We start from the raw sequence: 22,857 nt of genomic DNA on the forward strand, positions 1-22,857 counted from the left end.
TATTTCCAGATCGGTGGTTTCAAGTTCAGTTCAGGGTAACTGGAAATAATTAAATTTGTTTTGGCGTAGTTATCATACTGATAAATGATTAATATATAGCATTTAAGAAAGTTTGAAAAACTGCGTCAAATGACAGACTTTTTCCACCAGTTTAATCTGATTATCACTAAACTTATACTTAATCTGAAACCCATCATTTAATTTGTATTAAAGCAATCTGAAGTGATGTGATACAAAGAGCATGAAGACAAATAGGGAATGAATGTTGTATATTTTTTTCTAAAAATAGGGAATTACTACAGGTAGCCACATTACTGTTGTAATCTTATTCTAAATAAAACTCCATCTGCCAAGCCCATATTTATTCAAAATACTCAACAACTGTATTTACATATCACACATGATTTTATATACACAGATTTAACAACAAACTGTTTAAAAACCCTAATGTAAAATCGATAGACAGTTTAAAATGAGGAAAATGTATGAATTAATCTAGTTTTAAAAACAGGATTTGATATATTATTTTAGATTATTTTAGCACTACAGGTAACATGGGTAGCAAAATGTGGCAACTTCAAACCAACTTATAAGTCTAAAAATGACAATTCAATTTTGAAACCTACATGCTTTCTAATATATATAGTGACTTATTTGTGACGAGTTATTTTTGCAATTATTTCTGGTCTGCAAAATTAGCAAAAATAAACTGGGTTAACAGTATTTAAGTAGCACTCCAGCTAAGAATAATGCAAAATGTGATTCATGGGTTAAAAGCCTACATAATTTTATTTTTGATATTTTGTTAGAATTGCCATAGTAAACATTCAGTTTTTCATTTAACCTGTGTTCTTAGAAAATAAAAATTATATAGAATGCACTGTAGATTTCAAAATTAAGAGAGATAACTCTGTAAATGACACTCAAATACAATAGAATCTATTGCATTTTCAACGTTGATTACCTCCTAAGAGCGGGTTGATTTGAATGAATAATTATACATTTTGTCATATAGACCTATAAAAATATATAGCCTTTTATTAGGTGTATCACATTTTGCAGAATTAGCGTGTTTCTTACAAAGACTGCTACTTAATATTTATCAATGGAAAACTATTTTTTCATGCATTTATTCGACAGAGAGAACATTTTCCAACTAAAGTAAAATAATCAATATTTGCCCACGGCTTGTTAAGTTCACACTGCATCATATTTATTTTTTAAATATACAATGATATTCAAATATTTCAAGCAATTCAATACATAAAACTGAGCTGAGAGTATTGAGCCAATTATCACTTTTTTTTACCATTTAATGTTGAGAAAATAAATGCTGTCTACAACAATTTGACTATAAGAAATAGAATATCTAATCTGATATTCAGTTATTGGTATCAATGAAAATGGGAAATAGAGGAGACATATGCACCAACAACAACTGGCAGTCACCTCCCTTATAGGTAAGAATCATGAGGAGGAAATGGCTGTGTACTGAAATTTAGATCAAGGAGTTGGATAATCCACACTTCCCGAGAAGAACTATCAGTGGAATTTAGATCAAGGAGTTGGATGATCCACACTTCCAGAGAAGAACCATCAGTGGAATTATTTTCTAAGTTTGTATTTGCTAGTACATTTTATGGACTAGAAAATGACAAAAAGAATATTTCTTATTAAGATAATTCTGGTCAAGATCAATCAATATGAGATCAACACAATAAATTGAAAGTAATAAATACAAAGTAAATAAATTCACAGAAAATTCTTCCACTGGGAAACTGTAGACATTCACCCATAGTCATATGATTTCTATCTGTTTATATAAGATATAAATTGTTGAGCAAAAAAAGAACAAATTGCAACAGATTAATATTTTTACTTAAGTAGTTTTGTTTTGTTTTTTTTTCCAAAAAAAGAAAAACTTTAAGTACAAAACATTTGTATAATTAAAAATGTTTCAAATGTTCCATTCTTATGAGAAGATTAGCATGTATACAGTTTGATACAACCACAGTGGTCTTTAAACTTGATACATCTTTAAAATTCGTTGTGATTAGACAATTAACACAATATAAGATTTGCCCAATACCAAAGTTGTTCCTTTATGGCCCATTATTCCTAAAATATTTCAAGTCACAACCTCTAAGATCAATCCAAAGCTTCCTTTTTGGAGTATGGAACTTTGTGGTGTAATTTCAAAGAGAACCATTCCCTTTAACTCCAGTAATTATCCAGAAATAAGAAAAATGCTTGTATTGTGGCTCTTAATTCTTAATCAGCACGTCAAAACCCCAAATCTCCATCCCAGACTTCCTTATATGGTAAGACACCATGTAGTACAATTCAAAAGATATCTATTAACTCAGTCAATTTATTGTTTAAACATCAGGATAATACTTGTTTCTGGCCCTTGTTAAATCCCTCAATACTAAACAGTTCAAATCTAAACCACCATTACCAAACCAATTATGACCATAGAATATTGTGGAACATTATCCTAGACATCCATGTTTTTACTGGACATATATAGTTCAATTCACTGAAAACTTATCTGACCCTAATACCAAAACATTCCCATTACCCCCTAATCCAACATCAACCTCCCTTTAATTGTAAGGAATTTATAGGGATTCAAGTGATTGTAGAAAACCAAGTGTCCATGGACATAAACGCAGACAGCAAACATTATACGACTGCAAATTGTCTGTGGTTTTATGAAAAAACATGTCTCATGTACTATTTATATAGTCTGTTAACAAAATATTGAGATATGATTTAATTCATTCCACATGTAAACAACAGGGTGTCATTTTCACATTGTCAAGTAAAGACAAGACATAAAAATATGAAGAAAAAAAACAAGTGTACTTAGAAATTTAAATAAACAGCAAGTTGATATTAAGATTTTACTTAATAAACTAATAGTATGACTATCTTATTCAATTTAATTGAACAAAATGAATAATAAATATGGAATGGCTCAAATTAAACAACAGAAAAAAATAAAAACATTGCACAAAATAACAACTAATACCACAAAATGTGTATACTTTGTGACTGTATGGAGACAAAAACGGAACCCAATTATTGGAATTTAAGTACATGTTAGTATATATATCATAAGTTGAAGTACATAAATAAATTAAGGGCCTGATCTAAACATTAATGACAAGGACAATTGTGAAGAGAATTCTGTTTAAAAAATAAAATTGTTGACATTTTTGAGTATGTCATCTACTACAAAAACTTCTCACTCTCAAAAAAGAAATGGGGAAAAGTAACCTCAAACAAAGAGAAATTTTTGCTCAAATCCCCCCTGGATTAGGTTCAACTTCAATATTAAAAAATAAAAAAAAACTTAAGCTTGTGAATGTACCAAATAAGTATTTCAATTATGAAAATGAAAGACAAAACACCATAAAATCAAAAAAACCAAGAAATGTCAAGTTTCAAATTGTTTTGAGAAGTTCATAAATTAAAACTATATCATCAAGTTCATGTATTTTCAAAAACTACAGAAAGAAGCTTACTGATAGAGAAGTCCAAAAATGCATTAAAGGGGAATATAGGATCTGATACTATGGTACAAAAAAGTTCTGCATAATGGCAGAAAAGAAGTTTTCAGCACATCAAGTTTCACCTACTGTGCTAATGACCAGGAAGTAGAAAACTGCCATGACAGATTTTGTCACCAACAAAGTCCCATGATACATTTACAATGTGTATGTCCTGGCAAGTCTTCATAGTTCCTACATGTGTGATTCAATGTTTCTTTGAAAGTGTTTCACATATTAAATGACATTAAAATTACCTTCACAGAATAAGCTTTGAAAGTTTTAAGTAGCAGTTTTATAAAAATCAGACAGGTAATTCATGCATGTCAAAAACCAACCAAATTCAGTTCTATTTCTTGTACAAAAACATTTACCAATCACAAAACCAGTTTTAGTTCTTCATTTGGTTGTTGCGCTTTTGAGATAAAAATAATATAGATTGTACATAAAATTGGCACTTTGTAAGAGTTATCGTTCTTGATTTGTTTTCATTTGGTTGACATACGTGGGAAATAAATGTATGATTTATCTACAAAATGCAGAACTGAATGCAGAAATGATTACTGTTATGTGAATATGTAGCATATATATAGACTGAAAGAGCATCGTTTGTTTGATGGGTTTTTCTACACCATAAATCACTTTACTATTTCTAGTGTCTGAATTTTATGTGGACTGATACTTAACAGACAAATCAAAATAGTTAACACAATATCATATATTATACTTGAAAGCACTAATAAATAAAACTAAGTACAACTAATATAAAGCAATCATTCTCCAGATCAAACGATGAATTAAAAAAAAATAATGCCTTGAAATAAAATAGTTCCGATCAGACTTGAGGCATAAAATATGTCACAACTATGCTATCAAATTAATCACAGGTGTTCAGTTATAGCACAAATTCAACTTCATGTTATGCAAATGCTTAAATTTCCCTTGTAATGAAAAATATACATGTATAATGAAGTACATCATGAAAACTGTCATAAATATTTTTATTTTTCAAACATGAGAAGTTTGGTATGAAATGTATAAATAAAAAATTGTGTTTCTCTTGAATCATCTGACAATATTTCATGCAATTTCATAATAAATAAATCACTGCTTCCTATTTTGACAGTATTTGTGTGTACAATGAATTGTAGGATTTAGATCTTCCTATTTTGACAGCATTTGTGTGTACAATGAATTGTAGGATTTAGATCTTCCTATTTTGACAGCATTTGTGTGTACAATGAATTGTAGGATTTAGATCTTCCTATTTTTTTTTCTAATGTTGCTGATGGAGGTTACTCCTTAAAACATGTGTACAGCATATCAAAATTTGCAATATATATGATTGGAATTTTTTGTATTTAAATTATAATCAGAACCATATTCCATCATTATATTTAAGTCATAAATCATGAGTAAAAGAAAAATCCACAAATTTACACATTTTAACGAAACTGAAATACAAGGAGTGGACTAACTTAGGAAAAGGTTATTAGAAACATTCCTGGAGTAAATAAAAAAAACATTTCATTGATTGATTATATGTAAAGAAGCTTAATTTGTTTACATAATTTTCATTAAGCTCTATACAAATCAATATACTGTGTATAAAGGCAGGGGCAGTTAAAATACAACTCAGAGCCTACATACTATGCTAAATAGCACTTAATACAGGGAATCTGTCTAAACCAATCTAAATGAACTAGAAACCTGTCTTAACAACCCTGAATAAACTGGAAATCTATCTAAACCAGAAACTTTTAGAAATTCTCTTTTTTGTAAGATTACATACATTTGAACCTGTGTTAACTAAATATCTATTGGAAAAGCACCAGTCCAAATTTCCCTGTATTTACAGTTCACACTGTAACATTTAATTCCATCCGCTTTTTTTTTTTCATTTTCCCAATCAATCTGATTTTGGTCAGTTATTAATTTAGTTTACCTTGAAGAAGTATTGCTGCAGAACTCTTGTGTTCTGAGTTAATGTGAAAGTACTGTTGTTCTTGGGGTACCAATTTTCGTGGTTTTCGTGGGTAAGCCAAACCACTAAATTTGGTTCCAAACAAAAAAGAGATTTTCATTGATGTATATACTAAAAACCACAAAACCACAAATTCAAGAATCCACCAACTTGTGTTTCTTTGTTAATCCACAAAAATTGGTATCCATGTATTAAAGAACTTTCACAGTATAAGATTTTCTTAGAAAATACCAAAAAACTAGCCTGAAAAAAATACAGAATTTCGAACTAAAAAAAAACAAATTAATATCATGATAGAAAAATACTTTAACAGAAAATATTTCATCACAGAGGGGTTGCCCATTTTTATAGATCACTGTACAAAAACAACTGATAGACTGAATAACTCTGTAATCAACTAGACTGTTCCTCCAACATATACATACAGAAGCTGTTCCTTTCACCTCCTTATTTTTCCAATCATTTTCAATGTCTTTGCCATCATTGGTGCTTTGGTAGGTGGCTTTGCAGCTGGAAACATAAATGAACAATACATTATGAATTGAGACACAGGAAAAGTATTTTCTTTTAAATTTCTTAGTGGGTTGTTGATGAATTAGTTGATATTACAAATGATGTTATGTAGGCTGGATGGTTGCCATGAACAACACTTTTATATTATATATGTAGGTCTATGGTATGACTTACTAATGACAACTCCCATGATGTTACGACAATAAAAACCAAGAAGACATATTACTCATAGATTAATACATGCATTACCCTTGTATCAACCCTCTATTGATATCGGCCCTGAGGGCTTTAGGTCATGGGATGATATCAATAGAGGGCTAATAACAAGGGCAATATTTGAAAAGCCTTGTATAAACCTCATTTTTCACATATTTTACACCAGTGATGAATTATTTACCACATCTTCTATTGATACAAAAAGCATATAGGTTAATGAATAAAGTCTGCTGTCTATTCTGTTGATTCTTTTTTCATGTTTCTGTTGTATTTGACTTTTTCACTAATTCTGGCAGTATTGCTACCCATTGTAACATGGGATTTTTGTTTATTGGGGAATAATCATTTTTGAATTGTTCTTACCGCCTTATTTTCTATCTCATGCCACTCCTGTGATACTAAAAAAACATCTGCAATTTCAAACGACAATGTATGGTCAAATCAACTATGGCGTAACCGATAAACAGAATGACACCTGACTTATTTTTTAAAAGGAGTGATATCAGGGAAGATCAAAAGAGAGCTGATAACATGTTATCTACTTTCTCAAAATGTTAGGGGCAGACAACATACAGACATAAGATTTCTTTTATTGCAACACAAAATCCGTGTTATTTCGTTAATAAATGATTAAGTCTTTAATATAACTTACACAAGAATTAAAAAGAGTTTCAAAAGTATTTATTAATGAATAGATGCGAACTGATTTTTGATACAATCAGTAAAAATGAATTTAGTTGTACATAATTTGGCACCTTTGTCAGTAATTATTATTAAGTTTGAAATTTGTTTTAGGTGAAAACGTGTTTCATTCACTATTTGGAAACCAGATCTTAATCGAGATCGAAAACACATGTGATACCCAAATGCACTGCACAATCCAAATCTTCATTGTGATTCTTTCGAAGAAGCGTCTAATTGATCAGAATATGTTTTTTAAACCTGGAACTAGTCAAACTGGAAACAACTGAAAATCCATTAAATAATAGCAGTTGACTGCAAGACCGTATATTATACCAACAATTTGCAAAAATTACAGACAAATCATAAAGGTTGGCATCTTTGTAAATATACCTTATTTTTTGTTTACTCACCTCTACCCAGAGGAACAACATCCATTGAGGCAAATTTACTGATCCTTCCATGAGTAACTGGGGCATTACTAATCCCATGTTTTATCTGCTGACGTCTCACCTCCCTTGGAGGTTTGGCCACCACATCAACATAGGCTAATTTAGTTTGTCGCACTGAAAGTAAAAAGGACTAAATCATGTTAAGTTTTTATTGAGTTTCTTGGCAGAAGTCAACTTTTGCTATTTATCTTCTTCATTTAATCATATTCTACAGAGAAAAAGGAACAAATATGGTGAAAGGCAAAAAAAAAACAAACCATAACAAAATAGTAAATACTTACAGAGATCACTAAGTGAAAACACAGCTTTAAGTAAGCTATGAAAGGCCCTGATGACAAAAGCAATAAAACCCATGGTAACAGAACAACAAAACATCTTAAAATGGAGGTTTTATCACATCACAGTGATGTGGATGAGTGATATACCACTATACAACTACAAAGGTTTTGTGGTCTCAATTACTGAGACAGGTCAGTTACTGAACAGTTTTTGTTCTTGTAGGTACATATAATTTAATTTCAGAAATAACACACTTTCTGATTGGATAAAAAATTTTGTCCATCATCTCATAGACCGAATTTTGTAATTTAACTATGTCATTAACCTTTTTCAATGATTTACTTCTTGAATTTTTATATCAACATTAAATAATAAAAAATGTCTTTCAGTCTATTTGAAATAACCTCAGTGCCCTGGGTGCACACTTGAAAATAACCTGCTATGCCAGTTATTTAGTGTGCACCATGTGATTGAGGTTAACTCTTCATAGACTGAAAAAATATAACAGTCACTCCTTTAATAGATGAGATTTATATTGATTAACAGTAATTTTAGAATGGCCCAATGAAAAACAAAGAGATGTATATTGTGCTAGTTAAAATGTGAACATTTAATGGAAATTTTGAACTATTAGTACATTAAGTAAAATATTTGATACATTAGTTAAAAAATGTATTGTCTCTATACAAGTAAAATATTCATCATTGTATAGTAAAAGGATTATTGCATTGTTATCAGTAAATATCTTCATATTGCACACACAAGCTTGTGCAATATAATATATACTTGGGACAATATGTACCACTATAAATACAAAAATACCTTATAACATATTAAAAATACTTTTTCTTTTAGTTTCAGAAAAGAATTCAATAAACATTTCAGCAAATACAGTATGTTCAGCTGACTGGATTTACATCTTTGAGACATGAAATACCATTGATTATAAAAATCAAACCCATATTGCCGCTCCTAATTATAATACCTTACATTGGACCAAAACCTGTGATTTTTGTATTCTTAAAGAATACTACTAAAGGATTTAAACAACAATGAACATGCATGATCTGACCATGAAAAATAAAGGCAATGCTTACAAACCTATAGGGGCAAATGTGCCACACATGAGAATCATATGGTTTGCATCATATAATTATCATATAAATCGAGGACCATATGATAATCATATCTTTCGGTATACATATGATTATCACATGATTATCATATGATAATCATATGTTTTTCACAAACATATGATTGTCATATGTTTTTATGCCAAAATTATCATATGAAAATCATATAATAATCATATGATTGTAATATGATTACCATATGATTATTATATGAATCGAGCACCATATGATAATCATATGTGGCACATTTGGCTGTATTGTGCGCCTAAAGGATTAGGTTTAATTGGTCGGATGTCTTGTCTATGCTGGAAGTCCAAAGTGCAATATCACATACTAAAGAATTGAAACCTACTTAACTATGGATATGCAAATGGATCTGGTGATGCATCATCAGATATCCAGAATGTGGTAAAAAGAGTTAAAGAAAGGAGATTGAATAACCATTCTTTGCAGAGGTTATGGCACCACAGAAAAAATACTATCATACTTCATAGAATATCTTCTTTCATAAGTCTGTCTAGATAACAATTCTTTTAGTAAATGTAGGCTTTGTCACAAAATGAAGCAGATACATAACTACAATAAAATGCTTAGCAGGGTGCAACTTGGTACTACCTCAGTAGGAGTAAACATGGACAAACTACTTAAGCTTGATACAGCCTTGAAATTTGATTGTGATTAGATAATTGACACATGATATGAATTTGATCAGAATCTCAGTGGCCCCTTTTTGGCCTTTACTTCCTAAATGGTTCCAGTCATAACCTAAAGAATCATTCCTAACCTTCCTTCCTTTTCACTCACTAAAACTTACTTGGATCTTTTTTAACTTGAGCGGCAGATATGTTTTGTCTAACAGCTTTAAGTTTTTCCTCTCTTTCATCAAATTTCCTCTGAAAAGATCAATGTTCAAACCTGTAACCTTTTTTTTTCTAAAAGTAAATTTTTCCAGAGCTGGTTCAAAAATCTTCGAAATTTGATCAAATCCATTTTCAACTCAAGTATTAGTACTGACTAATCAGATTGCTGAAATTTAGGATTTAAGAAAATGAAAATGATTTGATGAACATTTCAATGTTAAAATGCTTACTGTTTTATGTAATGAGAAAACAAATATTCTTCACAAAAATATTATCCATGTACTACATATGTAAATATATTTCTAGGATTCTGTTGGTAACAGATAATGTTTTTAAAAATCCCATATACACAGATGTTGCTATGACATATACTGGGTACCTAGGTGTTATTAACCATTTTCCTGTGGAATGTCACATGCTAGTCAGCACTAACACAACATCCATTACAAATATCTCTAGTTGACTATTGGATATTAAAAAAAAAACAATTGTTAGATTACGTAACAGTTCTTGTTTTTTACGTTACGTCCTAAACAATGAACATTTAGTAGACGCAAAATATTGCAAAATAAACTAGTGAAAATTGTGAAATTTTGAAAGGGGTTCTAGCTATCATAAGTCATTTTTTTTGCCAAAAATAGTGCATTAAAATCAACAATTTTTCAAACAAAATGAGGATCTAACTCTGGAACTCCTACCCTCATCAGAATCAAACGTAAAACTGACTGTCACTAATTTTCAAGACTAAAGGGAGATTACCCAGTATAATTCTCTCCATGATTCCATTTCCTCACAATCTGAGCCTTTGAATTCCTTGTTACAATGGAATTTCCACAGGTAGTCAGTGTCTTCAAGGAAATGCTGAAAATAGCCCATACAGATAATACATATATAACACAAAATAGATATATAATTATTACAGTAACCATCTCGAAAATCTGTCCACAAAGGCAATGTTCATTTTATATGCACATCAAATATATAAAAGTCATGAACAACACTTAATTTTGTGACATATTTTGATACAAGAAATATTGGCAAAATCCACTTACAACCTTAAAAAAATTTCAACTGTAAAAGACAGCTTTTGACAAAATATTTAGTATGTTGAAGCATGTGACCAAAATATTTCCTGATAAAAAAATCAACCCTGAACCTCCCAGTTTCATAAGAAATAACTGAAAATTTCTTGATAATGGCAATTCGTGACATCATCTTGAGTGTGCTTTCGTTGCCACTGAAAGATCGAAGGGAAAATGATGGATTGATCAATCTTTTTTTTATTCAAATCAAGTAATAAATGTATGAAAATTTTCTGAGTCGCTTCAATTAATTTGTATACGCAATGGTGCTGCACATGTAGCTTTAATTTAATTATGCAATCAACTAATCAGTTACAGGTAAAACAATTAGACAGGTAGACAGGATATTTATACAGTAATAATACCACACTGACTGTAATCTATAAGGGTTTACAGTTTTTTATGTCCGATATTGGAAAATGGTCATCGGTCATTTGCAAAATATGTCGGTCAATGACCGGCATTTTTGACCGTTTCCGGATCCTTGATCTGGACATGTTATTGATGTGACAGCTTGTCAATATTACTGTATGGGTTAAGCAATATCTTAAAAAAGGAAATATGCCAAAAAGACATTTCAGTGGTTAGCCTAAAGTTCCATGTTATAACAGGTCCTACAATTGGTCAAATATAATATATCCATTTTTGACTGCCAGAATATAAATCAGAGAAAAAGTAAAATTTACTACAAAATATGCTTTGAAAAGGAAAAAGTTCTACAATTTCAGAAAATCATTTCTTAAGAACATCTCTTGATCTTCAAATTTCTATTGAGAATAATTTTCTACAAAAAAGTACTCATAATCATAGAAATGAGAGTTGCAAGAGAGATAACTCACGGGATTGTAGTCCTCTAGTCTGTAGAGATCAGTAGGAGAACATTTCTCTAGTACTGGCTTCAATATATAGAAGGGTATACCACCGACATAGTCAAGACCTAAAACAAACCTGACAGTGTAAACATATACATTTAAAAGGGTACACCTTCTACAAAGTACAGACCAAAAACAAATGTGAAAGTGTGAACATGTATACATGTAAAAGGGTACACTTTCTACATACTGTGAAAGTATTATAGTTCATGAGGTCCCAATTTTCCCTGTTTTCGAGGGTTTGATAAATGATGTAACTTGATTCCCAATGAAAAGGAATTTTCCAAATCGTTTTTATGATAGAGTGGATTCCAGAATCAACGAATAGATAATTTTTCTCTAAACCAAGAAAGTTGGTACCAATAAATTCAAGTACTTTCACAATTGTACAGACCAAAAACAAACATGAGAGTGTAAACATATAGAAAGGTATACACCTGCAACATGTGTAATGTCGTTCAGGAGCCAGCTGTGGCCTACCCAGTGGGTACCTATGTGTCATGTCATTTAGGAGCCAGCTGTGGCCTACCCTGTGGGTACTTATGTGCCATGTCCTTTAGGAGCCAGTTGCGGCCTACCTAGTGGGTACCTATGTGTAATGTCGTTTAGGAGCCAGCTGCGGCCTACCCAGTGGTGTGTTTGTTTACTATTCATTCAATGAAGACCCACTGGTGGCCTTGATCTGACATTTTTCATCCCTGTAAAATTGTTGTCTCTTTGACATATTCACCATATTCATTCTCCTTATATTGTACCTTTTTTTACAATCTTATTTCAAATGGGAAAAAATGGTTGCATTTTAATATCTTTCAGCAACTTTGTTAGCTGTATTAATGCTCTGCAACTGCATGATGCTATGCTGCTACAACAAAAGTATAAGTGTTCTGCTGAATGATGCAAGTAAGAATTAAATTTGGATACTCATAAATAACAATTGCATGAAGGTAAATTTTAACAACCAATCTATTTAAGATATTTATGGACAGGTATATAAAAAGCTCTAAATGATGGATGGTGGATGTATTAATTGATTTTAGAGACAATGTATTAGTTTTCTTAAATTATGATATACTCAAACTGGATTGCTCGTGGACAGACAGACCCTGATTGCTCAACAATGAATTACTAAATAACTATACCCAGAAGTGACCTCCATAATGTGTTCCGCTAATACAAAAATAATTGAGATTTTTTTTCCTTTGACCAAAAACTCTTCAGTGTGTCATTGTTATTTTTTTTGGATCGTGGTTCACCTTGAATTGTGGCTACTGATTATTCATATTCATCCTAAGCTCTAAAATGTGGATGTGTTAATTGATTATTTAGACAATGTATTAATTTTCTTAATTGTTGGAATCGTACTTATTATTCAGTTTAATATATATTATATTCATCTCAATAGATAAATACTCATTATATTATTTCTGATATCCTTGAAAACAAGAAATAATTGTAATAGAAAAATTCACGTCATTAGTTAACTACATGTACTTACTTTCAATATTGTTCATCAGTATCTGCATACACAAGTCCTGAAGTTTGTATACCTCTGTAAAGTAAACAATGAATTGAAATCTGAATGATGCAAAACATAGAATATTGTTTTGTATGGCTTTACCCATGTCTTTTCTTGAGTGTTTTGAGGTTGAAATAAGAGGGTAAAAGGTCAGGGACAGTCCATTTCTGACCTTGAACTTTTGAAAATTTATTACTTAGGTCCTACACCTTCAACTCTTTCCATTGACACTTTACTTATTAGGAGTTTTGGTTACATTAACCATTGATTTGAAAAGTCCTAGACCTACTCCTGAAAGTAAATTTCAATGCTACAGTTAAATAATCTATTGCAAAAAACTATTGTGCTGTTTTAATAGCACACAATATAGTTATGTAATAAACATAATTTTGCCTTAATACAAGTATATCTACAAATGCATGGTTTAGACATATTAAAGCATAAGTAGTACCGGTATCTATGCAGAGTTATTATTGTAACTATAAATAAATTCTGTACATTTATTCTTCCCTATTCTGCCCCGTGCAGGTCCAGGTGTTAAAAGAATAGGCCTGCAGCAGCGCTAAGCTTGTCGTAAAAGGCAACTAAATAGTGCTCAGAACCCTAGCCGGGGGCTAGGGCACTCTGCCCACAGAGCAACTGGGATGTGTGCCCCAGGTGGTGAAATGGGGTACCCCTGGCGTGGGTTGTCAGGCTATACTACGGAAAACCTGACCGCAAACCATAGTGGTGCACCGTGTTGGGAAAGATGCCACGTTCCTCGCATGTTTAAGAACCCTACTGTGGTATTCTCCTGGAGTAGGAACCATAGGGCTCCGCCACAGGAGGCTAAATTGCCCGATCCTACCCACCTCTCCCTATTTCCAGTGGCAATCAAAATTTCTCGACCCCATTGTCCTTGTGTCCCATCCCTTTTTCATTTCATCATCATTTCATGTTCATTTTATCATCAATATCATGTTCATTGTCTGAATATAGCTGAAATATTGCTGCTCGGACGTTAAACCCCAACAAACAAACATCTTCCCTATTCTGAACCGATTCTGTATAAATTCTTACCTGGCACAACGTTTGTCTTTTTACCAGAGTAAACTTTTGTCTTTTCATAGTTTTTCAGACCAATAACTGACTCATCAAATCCTGAAGCTACAATAACAATGTTAAAGTCTAATACATACATTCTAATTTTTAATGATGTCAAATAACGGAACTCCTACATGGCTTTTAAAGTCATATATAACAGGACAGCAATATGCAGATTTATAGGGACAGAGTGGTTGATATATAATTATGAAATATATTACCCGCGAAATTGATCTTAAACATAATATAACGCTAAACAATTTCTTCGAACTCAAGAAATCGGTACCCGTGAATATGTTTACTTGATCAAAACCACAAAAATTACTACTTTTAAGAGTATAGTTGCTTAGAAACATAAATGGCTTACAATCGCTCTGTTCAAAGTGATATATTTTGGTGATTGTTTGATCTTTTAACATGTGTTATACTAAGTCCTGCATATATTTATGTTTGTCGAGATATCAACAATATAACAACATAGCCATGTATTATCCTAGTCAAATGTTATTTGAGTACAAACAGCCCCACCTCTTATACCCAAAGCCTTAAGTAGCTGTCTTTGTAAGAATCATGCAAAATCTGAAAAATGTGATACACCCCAAAAAAGGCTACATATTTTTATTTTTGTAATTAAGTTGTTTTATGGGCCTATACTATGAAATGTGTAATTATTCATTCAAATCTGCCTGCTCTTAGGAGATAATCGACATTGAAAATACAATAGATTCTATTGTATTTGAGCGCCATTTACAGAGTTATCTCCCTTAATATTGAAATCTACAGTGCATTCTACATAATTTTTATCTCCTAAGAGCACGGGTTTTATGAAAAACCACGTTTACTTCTGTTTACTATAACATTTCAAACAAAATATCAAAAATAAAAATATGTAGGCTTTTTACCCATGAATCACATTTTGCATGATCCTTAGCTGGAGTGCTACTTAAATGATATTAATACTAGATTAAACACAGTATCCTAAATCTATCTGATCTTATGTATGTTCCTAAATTGGCAAAAGCATAGCAACAATGATAGCAAAAAAAGCCTTCTCATTTTCATATTAGAAAGTTTTATTTGTTCATTATTCCATATCAATATTACCTAGATAGTTGCTAAAAGGTCTTTAGAATTTCCCTTAATCTGGCAAGAAACATTCGCCATTAAGTAAAATTACATGTACATGTATAGTTTAAGACAAAACAGACCTCCCATGACAATTCTGAGCTTTGCACTTGGGCCTGCTTTTATTGCAATGTAATAGACCAGCTTGGGAACTGGGTGGTCCATTATTTGTTATTTAGGGTCATATAGGGCTTGTAATGAATTGCAGTTATCTAATATTATTGTCATGTTTATAACCCAATGTATAATAGAATTTTAGCACTACATATTACATGTATATTGACTTTACATGATAGCTTACCTTTTTTGATTTCGTCAGGTGGTGGAATGTATTTCCTCGGTCTGTAATCAGCCATAGGTTCTGGCAGACTACTGGCCACTGGCTCTAGCTTGATCTGAAAGGAAGATATAAAAATATTTTAAAAGAATTCTTTCAGACACATTTAAGGAGATAAACATAAGGTAAGGGACACAACTCTTACAAATAATTGGAATATTTGTAGTAAGCATTTTATCTCATGTAAGCATCAAAGTAACTTGGACTGATTTCATTCTGCTTTAGTGAAATTGAATATGATACAAACATATCACTGATTTCAAGAGTTTTGTCCCTTACCCTAGGTCTACCTCCTTAAGGCAGTAAACAAAATAGGGATAACTCTGAAACCCCTTGGCCCTGGTCACTGGGAATATGTGTGAACCAGTAAATCTCAAATTTTGATGTCAGTTCAACCAATTAAAGCTAGTGATTAAGAAAGTCTTATTTTTATTTTACATTCTCATTAAGTAAAAATGTACCTGAAAGCAGATATTTTCAAGGTTGGCCTTACAAAAAATCTTCTTTATACCTCGAACTATTACCCACCAGTTTAGAGTTAGATTTTAAGTCTTCCGGATCTGCCTTTCGTTTACTGCTTGTTGAGATGTTTGACGAGCTGCTATGGCCACTACTTGAAGATTTGCCTCCCCTTGAATCAGAAGGTTTACTTTTTGCAGGTTTTTCACTTTCATCTCCTTTCTTTTTTATCTTAAATTTAGATATAAGCTGCTCATACTTGCTATCTACCTCCCGTTTTTTGACAGGTTTTTTCTTTGAAGTAGTCGACATAACATCACCAAATGATAGTCCCTCAGAATTACAAGTACCACTTAGCTTCCGTGATTTTGACGACTTCTTGTCCTCATTTTCACTCTTTCGTTTTTTGCTTTCATTGTCACTTTTAGATTTGTCCTTTTGACTAGATTTATGAGAAAATTTTGAACTGTGTGAATATTTCCCTGAAGGCAATGGCATAAGAGGGCTTTCATAACCATTTGTCAAATGGTTTTCAAGCACAGAATCGTCAAAATCTGCCAAGTGATATTTCTTAGATTCATGGTCTATAAACTTCATCCTTTCACTCACACTTTTATCAATGTCATCGAAAGAAAAGTCCATGAAGTCATCATTGCTTACTGGATTTCCAAGATCTTCAATACTCCATGAATTTTGCCTCGGTTTCTCGTCATCACTGTCTTTTTCTTCTTTCTGACTATCACTTTCAGCATCATGCTTGCCAAATAAAGGACTTGCAGACTTCTCATCAATTTCATCACCAGACATTTCAAAGTCTTTAGATGCTTTCACTTTCTGTTCACATTTAGAAAGTATGTCTTTGGCAAGTTCTGCCATAATGTCACTAGCACTTTTAGTTTTATCACTATCACTTGATTTATGCTTGCTTGAATCACTTCGATGTTTATCTTTGTGATCAGAGTCATGCTTATGCTTTCTTTCAGAGTCCCTTCGATGCTTGTGATCAGAACTACTTTTCCCCTCCTTATGAGAAGAGTCTTTACTTTTCCCTGAACTTGATTTTTCATCAGACTTACTCCTATGTTTCGAGTCAGAGTGCTTATGTTTTTCACTAGAGTGTTCCTTACTTTTATGTTTGTCACTTTTCTTGTTATTATGACTTGATGACGATCGATGTTTTGAAGAACTATCGCCTGACTTACTGTCCTTTTCAGTATGTTTTTCTATGTTCACATCACTATTTCCTTTGTTCTTGATTTCACTTGAAGATTTGTGTTTTTCACTGTTACTTCTGCTAAGTTTGTCCGTCTCTTTTTCTTTCTTACAGTCATTATTTTCATTTTTCTCACTATCACTTTTACTCTTTGACTTGTCACTCTTTTCCCTTTCTCTATCTTTTTCTTGCTTTTTCTCAGTAGACCTGCTTTTATGACCATCACTTTCTTTGTCTTTATTTATACTTTCACTTTTGTCTTTATCTGACCTACTTTCTTTTCTATGCTGATGACTTGAATGTTTGTCACTTTTGCTGCCTGAGCTAGTTTTCTGCTTATCGCTGCTATGTTTTGAGCTTGAGGTACTTCTACTGCTTTTGTGTTTGTCTTCACTGTCTTTTGACCTATGAGAATCACCATGGTGATGTTTATCACTACAATCTTTACTGTCACTAGAATGTTTTTCGTTATTTTCACTAGATTTTTCTGCCTCCTTACTATGTTTGCTATCATGTGACTTACTATGTTCACTTTTCTCATGCGAGTGTTTGCTACTATCACCTAAACTTTTACTTTCCTTGCTTTTTTCACTAGAACTGTGGCTGCTTTTACTACTAGAGCTCTTACTTTCCCATGATGAGCTACTATGTTTTTCATTCTTTTCACTAGAATATTTTGAGTGACTTTTGCTACGCTTCTGTTTTTCTTTTTCCTTCGAATGACTACTCCCCTTTTTGTCACCATGTTTACTGCTAGAATGTTTGTTTTCAATGATGTTTCTTTCCGATGATGATTGTTTGTGCTCCTTTTTATTTTCTTCATATTTTCTGGAGTCATGATGCTTCTGAGAATCTCTGTATTTCTCAGTTTCATGTCTCTTGTCTTTTTCTCTAGAAGACTTCTCTTTGTGGGAGGTACTTTCATGTTTACTTTCTAACAACTTAGAATTTTGGTATTTAGAGACATCATTGTGTCTGTTTTCTTTCTCAACAACACTGCTATCACTCTCATTATCTAAATATATTGAGGCTTCTGATTGGCCAGATTGTGATTCTGCTTCTGACTGGTTCCCTTCTTCAGATGGGGCACTCTGGTATTCATTGCTGTCAGGTGACATAGATTTACTTTCTAACTGGTCACTTTCTGCAGCTCTGCTCTCCTGCTCCAATCGTATTTGTTCAGCAGCAACTAATGCCTTCCATTTGGCAACCAGTGCTTTAGCATACATGCCAACCTCTCCATCAACCTTTCTGAAACTGTTGATAACTTTACCAATGCCTGTTACCTGTAAAATTATTGAAGAAGATAATAGATAAATTGGAAGTAATTATGATTGTAAATGAAAAAAAATGACGTGATGATGAATCTAGAGAGAGTCACAAACTCAAACTTACCTGGTACATACATGTATAAACAAAAGAAATTACTTTCATTCTTTGCTATATATGGAAGTAAAGTAATATACTCATATGAAGCATATTTTATGTAAAAAAGAAACTACCCAAAAAATTTGTTATTAGTATGCATGCATAACTTGGTCAGATATTTAAATACATTACTTATACATATTATACATGTTGTAGTATTATCTAATTGATTTCCAGTCCACAGTAAGTATGGATCCTAAATTAAAATGTTCATCTGATTAGGAGAATTTGAATAACAAGCATATTAACGATTATATGTCAATTATGTCAAAACAGTGTATTATCAAATAAATATTTTTCTGAAAAAAACAACAAACACATCAAAAAGCTGAATATGACTCCTCTCCTAATCAAATCATTATGCTTTCTACAGAATACATAAAATTGTAGATGTGGCTTTCTCTAAAAGCAAGATTCAAGTATGGTCATTTTGGCTACTGTCATACTCCTCTACTCTAGTTAACTGAGTGTCTTCCTTCATTATTCACAGATGCCCATATTTTTCCAAGACTGGATTTTTGTAACTCACATAGTGTTCTATAATTGCCGAGTCATATTACTTAACAATAAATACCTGTAAATCATCAACTGTAATAGGTAATTCAGACAGCCTCTTAATGGCATGGAGAACCTGAAAAATATATATAATCTAATTAAAATATGTCAGATATGACAGTATGATTACAGGTAGTCAAACAAAACGTGCAATGATGTTGTTACTGGTGTCTTAAGAAAATGCAAGGATACATGAAAAAATATGACCTTGAGAAAAATACAGTAGACTTTGGATTCCACTTAATCGCATACCTAACATGTTAATCACATAAAATTTCCATCTTATCCGTGTAAAACACCCTCTTTTTAGCACAACATGAGACCAAAAATTAGAAAATTCCTCTTAATTGCAGAATTTTTTTTTCAAAATTTACCCAAAAATATACCTTAATAGATAAAACAACAATACATTGTTACTGAAATACCTCAGTATTTTAATGAACTTTGTTTTAACAACAAAATTTTCTCTTTCTTTTGACTAGACACCTCAGCAGGAATCTAATTAAACATGATAAATGAATATATCCCACTTAAACATTGAAAATATTCAGGTATTTTCCCTTGAAATAATTCCTGTTAATTGAATATTAATGTCTGACAAATAGGCTATGCAATTAACAGGAATCCACTGTATTCTATCAGTCACTTAAAGAATACCATGGCTTTGGAACATTACTAAAAGTATACATATGTAAGTGTACAGGAAATTCAATTTAACCATGTTTTCTCAATAAGCCAGTGCAATCAACTTTATTAATCAGGACCCATGGACAGACAGTTTTCAGGAAGTCTGACAGGTAATTCTTGAAGTCTTCATACAGTGAAAGTACTATTGTTTGTGGGGTACTAATTTTTGTGGTTTTCATGGGTAGGCCAAACCACAAAATTTGGTCCCCAAAGATAAAAAGATCTCCATTGATGTGTATAATGAACACCTCAAAACCATGAATTCAATAATCCATGCACTTTCACTGCACTCATATAAGTCCGAAAATATCCCCAAAAACTTAGATTTTGCAGGTGTAAATTTTCAGTACTTGCTAAATATATAGTGTAAAAATTTCTGAAATTCAATCCCTGATGACTGAATATTCTTCTGATCAAGATTTCTTAGAATTTGTAGAAATTTGAAAGGTGTCTTTCGGAAGTTAGAACAGAAAAAGTTAATTCCGCTTTGATTCAGATTTGAATATTAGAACAAAAGAATTAATATCAAATAAACAAAATAACTGACTATAATAAATCATGAATACATTAAGTGTGTGTACATGTAGTACATATAGTGTGTGCTCACACTTGAATTTGTAAATTTTCTACATGCTTTCTAATGTCACTATGTGTAAAGCCCATAGAAAACCTGATTTGTTTAGGAATATCAAAGTCACAACAGTTTCACTTTCAGTCAATGTGGAGTTTGAATTTAAAAATATTCTTGCTTTCAAATTACAAGAATTACCAGGTGAAACAAACATGTTAATCTATTAGAATTATCCTGTGTTACGATTGATTGATTATTGGGGTTTGATGACTGAGCAGCAATATTTCAGTCATATGCAGGCGATGAACATGAAATGGATGATAAAATGAACATGAAATGATCATGATGAAATGAAAAATTTGATGGGACGCAAGGGTAATAGGGTCGACTAATCTTGATTGCCACTAGAAAAAGGGAGGGATGGGTAGGGTCAGATAATTTAGCCTCCTGTGGTAGAGCGCAAAGGTCCCTACTCCTCTCGAATACCACAGCAAGATTCTTTAATGTGCAAGGAACATGGCATCTTTCCCAACACAGTGCATCACTAAGGCTTGCAGTCAGGTTTTCCATATTATAGCCTGACGACCCCAACATGTAACACAATGAGGATACCCCATTCCAACACCTAGGGCATACAACTCAGTTACTTTGTTGGCAGAGTGCCCTAGCCCCCGACTAGGGTTCTGAGCACTTTTTAGTTGCCTTTTACGACAATCTTAGCGCTGCTGCAGGCCTATTCTTTTGACATCTGGACCAGCATGGGGATGGGGCTCCTTTGTTATGTGATTTCACAGCAGTCGATAATAATATGTTTGATTTTATTTGAAAAAAAAATGCATTCTACATCTAGAATCATCTTTTTCATTATTTTAATGTATATGTCTCCCTGTAAATTTGATAGTGGGAACTAGCCCCTAGGTGTTAACTTAGCCTGATACTCACAACTAGAAAATGTTTGAAACTCCCAGGCCAAGGTAGGTACCTAGAAACCCTGACACATGTGGGGCTTGATTACAGTGATGTGGACCTAATGATAAAATCCAATGCCTTTACCACATGGCAACCTGCCAACTGTACATTACTACATTATATCTCAATTTAAATGAATGTTTTCAAAATTTAACTATTAGTTGGTTAAACCTTTAATTAGTTATACATGTGTATCCTAAATACTCGTTGGGAAACTGAATTTGTCCAATAAACGTTGGAAAAGCTGTAGTACGACGGTATGTGCAGATCCTGCTGCACGACCACGGGATAAAAATAAGGTGTTATGAGAAGAAACATTTTACAGATAAATCGATGTCTATTATTGTGCCATGTCGGTTTACCTTATCTCCATCAAAATTGCTCCTTGTCAAATAAGATTTATATTTCAGAACTTTGTTGTTTATGTCTACCATGACTTTTCCCAGCTGTTTTTCTTCGGTGTCAGTTTTTGCTGTCTGTCAAAAAATCAACTTCCGGTTTGACCATTTGGGGTTCCAAGGGGAAGTGAAGTTTCATTTTTGGTAATTGGCTGTTAACACAATGTTTCAACGGTTTAAAAAAATTTATTGCCCCAAATCATCTCAAATGTACCGAAGAAAATGGGAAATCTCTATAAAACCGCTTCATTTTTCAGCATACGAAGAAGAAAAAACGAATGATAAAAATCAAAGTCCTGTAAATTCTAAAAGATGAATTCCCGGGGATGGAAATGTTCAAATATAGATATATTTTTTTCATTAAGTTTCCAATTAATTTAAAACTGACATGCCAGTACAACTTCTACGTTACCATAAAATATTAAATCATCCTTTTTGGGGTCACCGTTGGCATATGGTGCCGTAAGGGAATTGTTCGAATTCATATCTCATAAATATAACACACCATTATTGAAAAGATGTCGTGCAACGCTAATTCACAGTAGAAAATTCCATGTTTATTTTGTTTTAATGAATGTAAAATTATTTTCTCAGTTTTGGACCATTTTTTCTGCTTGTATTAAAAAATGCTTATCCGATTTTCAGCAATAACAAAATCATCCTTTGTTTGGGGGTGGGGTAGCGTAACATAATCATACTTTTTGGGGGAATGACCTGTGGCGTAATGGTTATTTAGCTGGACTTCGGCGGTGAAAGGGAAAAGTTCGTATTTCATTAACACATGGATACAGATATTTTGACGACTCTTGTTCAATGCCGGTGTCAAAACAAGCAGAAAATTCCGTATTATTGCACTGACCATCGTCAATGAAGTAAATTGTTATTTTGTC

General features: G+C 32.3%; 1 protein-coding gene across 1 annotated transcript; it reads right to left on the reverse strand.

Annotated features, from left to right (window-relative positions):
• Positions 1 to 4,821: 4,821 nt before the first annotated feature.
• On the reverse strand, positions 4,822 to 22,074 carry LOC148598530 (uncharacterized). The gene is made up of 11 exons (XM_088560750.1): positions 21,932 to 22,074; positions 19,362 to 19,418; positions 16,216 to 18,645; positions 15,652 to 15,745; positions 14,202 to 14,288; positions 13,122 to 13,175; positions 11,594 to 11,691; positions 10,432 to 10,533; positions 9,627 to 9,705; positions 7,362 to 7,514; positions 4,822 to 6,048 (listed from the first exon to the last, which is right to left on the reverse strand). The coding sequence occupies exons 1-11, from the start codon at positions 22,001 to 22,003 to the stop codon at positions 5,978 to 5,980; spliced, it is 3,297 nt and encodes a 1,098-aa protein (XP_088416876.1). The 5' UTR covers positions 22,004 to 22,074; the 3' UTR covers positions 4,822 to 5,977.
• Between the last annotated feature and the right edge of the window lie 783 nt (positions 22,075 to 22,857).

The sequence above is a fragment of the Perna viridis genome, chromosome 14 (genome assembly GCF_037379345.1).
Source record: "Perna viridis isolate PV_CMFRI_1.1 ecotype Kerala chromosome 14, ASM3737934v1, whole genome shotgun sequence".
NCBI classification, from domain to species: Eukaryota; Metazoa; Mollusca; class Bivalvia; order Mytilida; family Mytilidae; genus Perna; species Perna viridis.